Genomic DNA, 11,089 nt, shown 5'->3' with positions numbered 1-11,089 from the left:
TCCCAGCACTCGGGAGGCAGAGGCAAGTGGATTTCTGAGTTCGAGGCCAGCCTGGTCTACAGAGTTCCAGGACAGCCAGAGCTACACAGAGAAACCCTGTCTCGAAAAAAAAAAAAGAAAAAGAAAAAAGAGTATAGGTTTTTTGCCTAAATATCTTTGTGTGCCTGTGGAGGCCAAAAGAGGGTGTTGGATATTGTGGAACTGGAGTATTAGGCAGTTGAAAGCCATCATATGGGTATTAGAACTGGTTCTCTGGAAGAGCAAGCTAGTGTCTTGACCACTGGACCATGAAGTTTCTTCTTCAATTGAAAATACTAACAGATTTCATAAGATCAATTTAAAATTCAGGATTAAAAAACTATGATCAAGAATTCTGTATGGCTCTAAACTCACATAAATGTTTTTAAATTTTGAGTATGCATGGTGTGTGTGTTGGGAGTATGCATATCACATAGTTTGTGTGAGGTCAAAGGACAATTTGGTTGTGGAATTTGTTTTCTCCTTTGACCTTTATGTGGATTCAAGATATCAAACTGAAGTTACAGGGCTAGTATGGCAAGTGCTTTTTTTCCTATTCTAAGCCATCTCACTGACTGCTAAATTTGGACAGATTTTACATAAGCTCTTCACATTTGCTCCAAATAAATTTTGATTGCTATTAGCACTATAATAGCATATATGGCATGTCACAAATATTTTTAAAAGCACAAAACCTAAAAGAAACAAGTTAGTTATCATGATATTGCACATCTGTAATGCCAGCACTGAGGAAACTAAGGTGGAAAGCTGTGGGCTCAAAGTCAATCGGGGATACACAGTGAAATCCTATTTCAAAATGAAAATAAAAAGAAGAAAGAAAAGAGAAAAAAAAAAGAAAAGAAAAGAAAAGAATGGAGGGTTTGGGAAGGAAAGATAATAGATAAAAGGAAAAGTTAGATAAGTTGACTCTTTTAATTTTTGTAAAAGGGCAAATGGAAATTATTCTGAATGCAATGCCCCATCCCTTCTTCAGTACTAGAGATTGAACCTAGTGCCTTGTGCCTGTTAGGCAAATACTCTACCACAAGCCTGACTTTTGAATTATGTGGGAAAATAACCCAAACTGATAACAAGTACTATTCAAAACTTTTGAATACTATCACCCAAAACTACAGTTTCATTTTGACCTTAAGTGTAAATAGTATTTAAGCAATCAGTGTTTACAGCCAATATCATCTACTGTAATGAAAGCAATCGGTCCCAGCACTCGGGAGGCAGAGGCAGGCAGATTTCTGAGTTCGAGGCCAGCCTGGTCTACAAAATGAGTTCCAAGACAGCCAGGGTTACACAGAGAAACCCTGTTTCAAAGAAAAAAAAAAGAAAAGAAAAAAGTAATTTGAAGAAACTACTCTTCACATATGAATACTGGAAGATTATTTATAAATGATACACGGGTAGACATGATTCTTATAGGTATGTTTCTTTCATATTGATTGATTGATTGATTGAGGTAGCACTACATAGTCCAGGCTGGTCTAGAACACATGTTCCACCACACCTAGCTTAGTTTTGTAGGTTTCCTTTTAATTTGAAACTTAAAAGAAAATCATGTGTCTATGTTGATACATGTGTTGTGTGTTGTATGGAGCTGAACATGCACACATATGCTCATGTGTAGAGGTCAGATGTCAATTTCCAGTGTCTTTACTCAGGGATAACCACCCTGGTTTTTTGAGACAGGTTCTCTCATTGATTTGGAGCTTGTATTTAGGAGCTTGTATTTTGTCTGGCCCAGAACCCCAAGGCTCCACCTGTAATTGCAGAGTTGGGAATACAAGCACATACCATTCTGCCTAGCATTTTCATCTGGATTCTGAGGATCAAACTTAAATCCTCATTCTTGCATGACAAACACTATACCATCTATGCTATTTGCAGACTTTCTTTCTCTAAGGCCTTCTTAAATCCTCACAATTGCTAGCCAAGTACTCTTATCACTGAACTGTACCCTTAGTTTGTGTTTCTTCTTTTTTTTAATTTTATTTTATCTGTATAAGTACACTGTTGCTGACTTCAGATACACCAGAAGAGGGCATCGGAACCCACTACAAATGGTTGTGAGCCACCCTGTGGTTGCTGAGAATTGAACTCAGGGTCTCTCAGGAGAGTAGTCAAGTGCTCTTAATCACTGAGCCATCTCTCCAGCCAGTTTGTGTTTCTTGACATTAAGAATAAAATTGTTCCCAGTCCTTTCCCTCCAATATGTATTATCAAAATTATACTATTGCTTAATCTCTCAACGTCAAGTTTCAATTACATAATTACAAGTGGGGCTATAAGTCAATTTAATAAAAATATAGCTTCAGTAATGTCATTTACAGCTGGACATGCTGGTGTACACCTTTAATCCCAGCACTCAGGAGGCAGAGACAGGCAGACCTCTGAGTTCCAGGACACTCAGGAATATACAAAGCAACCCTGTTTCGAAAAACAAAAACAACAAAAGGCATTTACTTATTACTTTCAAGCTTGTGGATTAAAAACAAGCTTTCCACGAGATCTGACATTGTCAGAATAGTTCTTGAAAAATAAAAGACCATGCAAACAAAAGGTCTGGGCTGGCTAAATGGCTCAGTGGGTAAAGATGCTGCCAGGCCTGACGATCTGAGTTCAGGACAGTTGAAGGGTCTTTCTTACAGACTACTGCTCCCTGGGCTCACTGTTCGAGTCAGATAGGACTTCATTTTGGTCTACAAATAAACCAAGATCATTCGTGTTAAGAGTTTTATTAGAAATAAAAATAGAAATAAAATTCTCGGCGAAATTTAATCTTCCAATTAAGTAAAATGGGGAGGGGTTTAGCGTCTTCGTTCAAAGACTTCTTAATTAAAGTTTTACCTGAGTCCTGTAATTGTATTTGCTAAACCTTGCAACCCTACAAAGACAAGGTCTTCCAAGCTCTTTACTACTTAAACCACTAACAGCTTTCGAAACACGTCTGTACTTTTTCTGTCAATTTACTATGCTGTGTAGCTTTGACTCAAGTCTTCCTGGGTTCCGCGGCGGATAGGAAACCTACCTCAAAACCTAACAACCACCAAAGCGCGAGGCTCAAGTAAATTATACATCTTGGGTTTAGTATCCTCAGAGCTCACAAGCTGGTGGAGGAAGTCGGCGGGCGGCTCGGAGCTCCTCAGCTACCACAGGCTCCACACTTGTCGTGCTTAGCATCACTCAACCCGCCACACCTCGAAAGACAAGGGACAGGTAGCCAACTGTGCAGAGCAGACGCTGCAATCCCGGGGAGGAGGTCGGCGCCCACACACAGCCCGGACCGGAGCAACGGGAAATGACGGGAAGCCTAGTGTTTCCCGGAGGCACTGCCCAGTCACTTCCGGTTCCGTAAGCCTATTGTTCCCGCCCTCAGTCTGCACTTTCAACAAAACTTCGGGTTCGGGTCGCTCCCTCTGGCACTCTTATATTTCTTTCACTCTTCGCCTTCAACCCATGTTGAATAGAAACACCAAGGCGCTCGAATCTTGCGACCGGCGGCCAGGACGAGAACGAGCGGGCAAGTGGCCTTTGCGAAAGTGCGAGTCGAGAACACCGCGCGCTTGATGCTCACACCGCGGCTTCTGCTCGCCGCCGACCGGAAGTCCACGGTCTGAATGGGTCTTGTACCCGGCCACGGCCGCTTCTCCCGGTGGACTTGACAGCGGGTGGCTCCGGATCGCTGATCTCGTCGGCTGCCAGGTTCATGTGGAGGCTCCCTGGCCGCAGCGCGCTTCGTGGGGTCCGGTCGGTGGTGGAGCGGCGCAGCCGGGCCGAGGCAGGGACTCACGAGGCGGGGCGCGCCATGGAGCGCGCGGTGGTGCGCTGTGTGCCCTCGGAGCCCAAGCTCAGCCTGTCCTTCGCCTTGGCCGACGGCAGCCACAAAAACATGCAGCGGGACCAGAGCGAGCCTCTGGGCCGGGTCCTCAGCCGGATCGCTACCAACGCCCTCAAGGGACACGCAAAGGTAGCGGCCGCCAAGAAGAGCAGGAAAAACCGAGCCCATTCGAGCGGCGGCGCGGCCTGTGCGGCGACAGGGCCTGAGCCGGTGGCGACCTGCGAGCCGGTGGTGAAGCTCTACTACCGGGAGGAGGCGGTGGCCGAGGATGTGCTCAATGTGGACGCCTGGCAGGACGGAGCGGTGCTGCAGATCGGCGACGTCAAGTACAAGGTGGAGCGCAACCCGCCCACCTTCACGGAGCTGCAGTTGCCGCGCTACATCATGGCTGGCTTCCCCGTGTGCCCCAAACTCGGCCTGGAATTTGGGGATCCCGCCAGCTCCGTGTTCCGCTGGTACAAGGAAGTCAAACCCGGGGCGGCAGAACCCGGGGACAGCGGCCCCGCGTCCTCGTCTCACTCTTCGCAGCCTCCAGCTTGGATTGAAACCGGTGTGGACGAGCGCGTCTACACCCCGTGCAATGGTGACATCGGACTCCGGCTCCGGCTTCACTGCACGCCAGGCAATGGGCAGCGCTTCGGGCCAAGCCGCGAGCTAGAAAGCCTGTGCCCGGTGGAGGCCGGGCCTGGCACCTGCACTTTTGACCATCGACATCTGTACACCAAGAAGGTGACAGGGGACTCTTTCATCCGCACTGTCTCGTATAACATCCTGGCAGACACTTACGCCCAGACTGAGTTCTCTCGGACAGTCCTGTACCCGTACTGTGCCCCCTACGCCCTGGAGCTTGACTACCGCCAGAACCTCATACAGAAGGAGCTCACAGGCTACAACGCAGACCTCATCTGTTTGCAGGAGGTGGACCGCGCGGTGTTCTCGGACAGCTTGGTGCCGGCCCTGGAGGCCTTCGGGCTGGAGGGCGTGTTCCGAATCAAGCAGCACGAAGGCCTGGCCACTTTCTACCGGAAGTCGAAGTTCAGGCTCCTTAGTCAACATGACATCTCTTTTCAAGAAGCCCTCAAGTCGGACCCACTGCACAAAGAATTGCTAGAGAAACTGGCTCTGAACCCATTAGCACAGGAGAAGGTCCTCCAGAGATCGTCCGTTCTTCAGGTCAAGTAGCTCTGCCTGTTTTCTCCGTACTCGCCCAGGATTAGGGGCTGGCTGGGTAGAGGGGGTGGGTATTAGTACTCGTCATTGAAAATACGCATTTCTTTAAAGTGTTTTTGTCCTAGCATCTTGAAAGTGTAGCCTGTTCCCCAATTCAGCACATTTTAACCGCACCAAGTGTGCCTATCCTGCCGCAGGTTGCCTTGAACCAAGATGACAAGTAGACATAGTAACTTGTCACGTACCGTTTTAAGAGCACTTTAAAGCCGTCACACGTTTAAGTCTCTCCTGTTTTAAGATGTTTCGTCACTATTGTTAGTGTGTAAGAAAAAGTAATTGGGGCTGGTAAGATGGCTCAGTGGGTAAGAGCACCCGACTACTCTTCCGAAGGTCCAGAGTTCAAATCCCAGCAACCACATGGTGGCTCACAACCATCCGTAACAAGATCTGANGCCCTCTTCTGGAGTGTCTGAAGACAGCTACAGTGTACTTACATGTAATAAATAAATAAATAAATCTTTAAAAAAAAAAAAAGAAAAAGAAAAAAAAGAAAAAGAAAAAGTAATTGGCTTTTTATCTGTTTTTACAGATACTATCCTTTTTTAATAAGTGAAAAAAAAAATGTTCAAACGCCCTTATGCTGGTTCATAAAAGTATGAAGCCAGGATTCATAGCCACTTGACAGTGTTAGCATTATTGTGGGTTTGTGTTTTGTTTTGTTTCCTTTGTTGAATTTTATTGATATTTTTGAGACATGGTCTCACTGTGTAGCTGTGGATGTCCTGAACTGGATATGTAGGCCAGTCTAGCATTGAACCACTGAGAGTCACCTGCCTCTTAAGTGCTGGGATTAAAGTTGTGTGCCACTATGCCTGTTGTCTTTAAGGGCATTTTCAGAGTTTTAAGTAATGGGTTTTGTTCTGAGTAAATGAATGTCTACCCATTTTCAAGCACCATTGTGTTGTGTGCACTCTTGTGTAAGTTCATTTAATTGAATACACACATCTGTGAGGGAGGTGTTATGGTTTCTTTACCTTATTGTGCTGTAAATGCTAGACTGTTCAAACAGATCTGACTTCATGACAAGTAAGTGCTTTCATACTTGAAAACAGTTCAATCTTAAATTTGTCCACTACAATGTATTTTTTTCATAATGGTGCATATTGGATGGTTACTAAAATGTTATATTTATTCATGTTACATACCTTAAAACTTGTAGTGTCAGATTTAAAAATCGGTGTCTTAGTTTTCAAGAGACTGGAATGAAATAGCTCAGCCTGAGAGTCAGTTATTGCAGCACCTGCCTTTAATCCTAGAACTTTGGAGGAAGAGGCAGATGATTTTTTTGTGTTCCAAGGCCAATCTAGTTTACATAGTGAGTTCTAGGACAGCCAGGAGTATACAGTGAGAAACTGCCTCGAACAACCACAACCACAACCAAAACCAAAAATACTTTCAGGAGATTGACAGACACCATCTGAACTTTGATGTTTCCTATTGCAGATTTCAGTTCTTCAGTCTACAACGGACTCTTCTAAAAAGATATGTGTTGCTAATACCCACCTCTACTGGCACCCAAAAGGTAGGTTTCATTCAGCTTCACAGTGACTTGAACATTGAGACTTGATGTTGTTAAAGCTGTACACACACACACAGAGGCTAAGTATAAAGTGTGGGGGGGGGGGGTGTGCAGGTGGAATGTGTAGAGGTCAGAGTTGGTTCTCTTGCTCCACCATATGGGTTCCTGGATTGAACTCAGGTCATCAGTCTTGGTAACAAGCACTTTTACCAGCTGAGCCATCTTGCTGGGCCCAAGACACAGATTTTTTGTAAGCTTTATAACTTGAAATAATTGCCTATAGTATCTGAGTGACACTCGAGAGTTTGATAGGGCTCGGGTGGTGGTACACATGTGTAATCAGCTCTGAGGATGCTGTGGCAGGAGGACTTCAAGTTCTAGGCCAACATGGATTTCAAAACTCTTATCAAAAAAAAAAAAAAAAAAAAAAAAAATAAGGTGAATGTGTGTGTGTGTTGAATGTAATTCAAGTACCATGATTTGTGGGTGCCGTGTGCCCTCGGGGTGGGGGGGGTGCTTTAAAAATACTTAGCACTAATTTTGTTTGTTTGTTTGTAGGTGGATACATTCGTCTCATTCAAATGGCAGTCGCCTTGGTTCACATCAGACACGTCTCGTGTGATCTCTATCCTGGCATACCAGTTATATTTTGTGGAGACTTTAATAGTACACCATCAACAGGCATGTATCATTTTGTCATCAATGGCAGCATCCCAGAGGATCACGAGGACTGGGCTTCCAATGGGGACGAGGAGAGATGCAGCATGTCTCTCACACACGGTTTCACACTGCAGAGTGCTTGTGGTGAACCTGCGTACACAAATTATGTCGGTGGCTTTCACGGATGTCTAGATTACATTTTCATTGACATAAATACTTTAGAGGTTGAACAGGTGATTCCATTACCTAGTCATGAAGAAGTTACTACCCACCAGGCCTTACCTAGTGTTTCTCATCCTTCTGATCACATAGCACTTGTATGTGACTTAAAATGGAAATAGATTTTGCTTCACCAACTATGAAAGGAAGCTAGGAACTTTTCAGAAAATGTAATATGAAACAAAGCTCATATATAAACCTTCAATGAGGCAACACTAGACTTTATGGTCATTCCCTACTGGTTATGTTCCAGACGGCTTTGTTACAGAACTAATTCATGTTTGCATCATATAATATCTTTATCCTTTTTTTTTTAATTCCCTACATTTGGAGGAAAACATATTTATGACTAGCAAGAAGAAAATTGAATTATTGTGTACATTTTATAAGGTTTTTTAAGCTGGTAATTAAGATTTTTAAGTACTATTTGAATAATCTCAATTTTTGTTTCACAGCACATTTTACATTGAATTATGTTAATATAATTGGGGAAAGAGGGAACATGTAGGTAAAACGTGAGAGACTTCAGAGACACATGGAATACATTAGTCTGTCACTACCTCAATTTGGTTAGAATTTATTATAATTTTGGAGCTTTAACAAAAGATTAAAATATACCATTACCTATTCTTACAGCTTCTTTGTTTTTCAGTTAGCAAGGTATTTTCCTTCTAGCATTGTTTTTCAGTGTACAAATGATGGTTCAAATGCATCTAATTTGTCTTCTCACTTGCACTTCAACTCATTTTAACAGTAGGATACAAGCACAAAAGAGTATTCAAAGGGACCGGGAACATGACTTGATCCCTTGCCTTTGCTCTTACTCATAAAATATAAGCACACAGGGAAAAAGGGAAGCGGGCATGGTGCTTTATAGCTGTAATCCTAGCACTCAGGAACCCGAAGCAGGACTGCTTCCAGTTCAGTTCTGGCCTGGGTTACACAGTTCAAGGCCAGCTTGGGCTACATACATAGGAAAAAAGGTGACAGTGGGTTTTTGTCAATATCTGAAATAAACTTTTTATAGATGTAAGCATTATAGCTTGAGGAACAGAACAGTGCCACATAATTTATATAAAAAAATTTTAAAATGAAGCCAACATTTTAAGGTGAGAAATTCCATGCTGTGTTGGTTGGTTTCTAGCTCAGATGCGTTTACTACATCTGTTCTCCGCATACCTTTCTCTTGGCCATGCTCCAGCTATTGCTTTGTGATATCCAGGTTTAACTGTAGCATAAGCACAGCTTTCTGCAGTTCATTTCTAGCAGAGATAATAAAGGCCTCTCACATCAAGAAGAGGTCTTATTTTTCAGTCTTCAAAACTTTTTAATCTTTAAATCCAGTGTCTTTTTTTCCCCATAGTCTTCTAATGTGGTCCGTGTTTTCATATTCTGTTATCAGGTACTCTTAGGTTAGTAATTTCATTTGCACTTCACATTGAACTTTTATTCAAATTATTTAAAGGGAAATAATCATTAAAGTGACAGTTTCTTGGGATGCTTAAAATAAAAAAAGCTGATGAAAAGTTGATGTTACCAAATTGTGCCTTCATAAATATGGTAGTAGGTTGTTTCTCTTTCCAAGTGTCAAATTCAGGGCACTCAGTTATATTCCCAGCCATGTACATGCCACTTTTCTTTTTTTAAACATTTATTCATTTATTATATGTAAGTACACTGTAGCTGTCTTCAGACACTCCAGAAGAGGGCATCAGATCTTGTTATGGGTGGTTATGAGCCACCATGTGGTTGCTGGGATTTGAACTCCGGACCTTTGGAAGAGCAGGCGGGTGCTCTTACCCACTGAGCCATCTCACCAGTCCTACATGCCACTTTTGAGAGAACATTTTGGTGGCAGTTTATATATTCAGAACTAGTTCTTTTGCAAAATATTATTTCAGTATTTTACTTCTGCGCTGCTTTGAGCATGCTAACCATGTTTAGTACTACCAAGCTACATCAAGGCTAGAGCCCTTTTCAAAATTTGCTTTGCCTTCAGATAACCATGTTGACAAACTTACATGAACTCTTCAGGAATTAATAGTAATTTATTCAGCAAGAAGTCAACATTTTGAAAGAAAAATGTTTGTAATGTGAGATTATTCATACCCATGCATTGACATCCTGTATTAACTCCGTGGTGAGATTGAACTGTGATTTACCAAACATCCAATATCCTAAATCCTTAAATTTGATATTTGTGGATTAAATGGTATAGTCAGAGTATATACAGATATTTCAGGATATTCTGATAATGAAGTGTGTAAAGATTTGACTCCAGCTTGCAGAAGTGCAAAGGTAGGGAGCACTCCACAAATTCTATGAAGAGTATACCAAACTTATTTGTACTTAAGATAGGACAAGGTGTTAATCAGAAGTGTTTAACGTTATCTTCGTGATTGAATTTTTCTATTAGTTTTGAAATTTTTAGTATTTAATTTTAATAACTCTGAGAAGTCTAGCAACTTTGTGGCAAACCACATTTATGTCACAAGTTCTTAGTAAAGGAAATGTGAATATTTTAGAGCATGTTATTCTGTTAAAATCAACTCTTAAAGTTGTCCCAATAACACTAACAGTTTGCAGTTCATTAGCAAAATATCATTTCTGGCTACAGTATCTTTTCTTTAAAGTTCTAAAATGTAAAATCTTTATAGTGTAAGGGAAGATGAAAGTTTTTAGTATTCATCATAAAACTCAGTAGGGAAGTCTGAAATACAGCCAATACCAATTTTCTAAACACTATTTAAAAATGTGTTTGGAAAACCTTTTGCTCAGCATACTTGCAAGAAGTACTATCTTGATTTCATTTGTAGAGAGGAAAAGAGCTTTCACTTATAAAATAAATTCTATGGTCCTAATTTCTAAGAAATATGCCATTTCTAATAACTGGTGATGAGTTATTACCTGGATAAATTTTTAGCATTACAATATAACAATATTGCATTCTGATTACAATACCAAAGCACTGAAGTAAAACTTAGGTTAATCATTTAAATGTATACAACCTAGTTGTATTTAATACATTCACTGTTGTGTAACTGATTCTAAGGCATTTTCATCACTTCAGAAGGAAAGCCTAAATTATATCCGCATTCTCTACCAGTATAGACATATCATCTGCCAGTTTTGATATATGTCTGTATTGACTTGATGTTTTTCAAGTTTATCTGTGTAACAGTATGTACCAATACTTCATCTTTTTTACAGCTGAATATTTTCTACTGCATGAATAATACATCTTGCTTATCTGAACATTTAGATTGTTTATTTTTGCTGTTGTGACTAGTACTGTGGATATTTATGCTCAAGTTTTTGGTCGAACATCCTTTTGTATTTGGTAGTACTAGGGAATCAAACTCTGGACTGGTGTATGGACTGGTCTGATCTACACATCCAGTCCAAACATCTGTTTTCAGTTCTTTTAGAGTATATAATTTGGTGAATTGCTGGGTCATAATTCTCTATAGCTTTCTGCAGCAGTGCCATACTTCCCCACAGTGGCTACACTATCCTAAACCGCCCTCACTGTCGTATACAGGTTCAGGTTCCTTCCATCCTCACAAATTATATCCTTTTTTTTTTTTTTTTTT

At 41.5% G+C, this 11,089-nt stretch overlaps 1 protein-coding gene across 1 annotated transcript; it reads left to right on the top strand.

The window, feature by feature from the left end:
- The first annotated feature begins 3,407 nt into the window (after positions 1-3,407).
- On the top strand, positions 3,408-9,025 carry Pde12 (phosphodiesterase 12). The gene is made up of 3 exons (XM_021203350.1): positions 3,408-5,041; positions 6,542-6,620; positions 7,176-9,025. The coding sequence occupies exons 1-3, from the start codon at positions 3,737-3,739 to the stop codon at positions 7,616-7,618; spliced, it is 1,827 nt and encodes a 608-aa protein (XP_021059009.1). The 5' UTR covers positions 3,408-3,736; the 3' UTR covers positions 7,619-9,025.
- The last annotated feature ends 2,064 nt before the right edge of the window (positions 9,026-11,089 follow it).

The sequence above is a fragment of the Mus pahari genome, chromosome 8, assembly GCF_900095145.1.
Source record: "Mus pahari chromosome 8, PAHARI_EIJ_v1.1, whole genome shotgun sequence".
Taxonomy (NCBI): domain Eukaryota; kingdom Metazoa; phylum Chordata; class Mammalia; order Rodentia; family Muridae; genus Mus; species Mus pahari.
This window is presented reverse-complemented; position numbering and strand designations above follow the sequence as displayed.

Excerpts from the sequence above, each read along its gene's own strand:
- Pde12 (XM_021203350.1), top strand. The coding sequence starts at position 3,737 with ATGTGGAGGCTCCCTGGCCGCAGCGCGCTTCGTGGGGTCCGGTCGGTG. Across the intron at positions 5,042-6,541 it reads AGAGATCGTCCGTTCTTCAG|ATTTCAGTTCTTCAGTCTAC; the intron begins GTCAAGTAGCTC and ends TTCCTATTGCAG. Across the intron at positions 6,621-7,175 it reads CCTCTACTGGCACCCAAAAG|GTGGATACATTCGTCTCATT; the intron begins GTAGGTTTCATT and ends GTTTGTTTGTAG.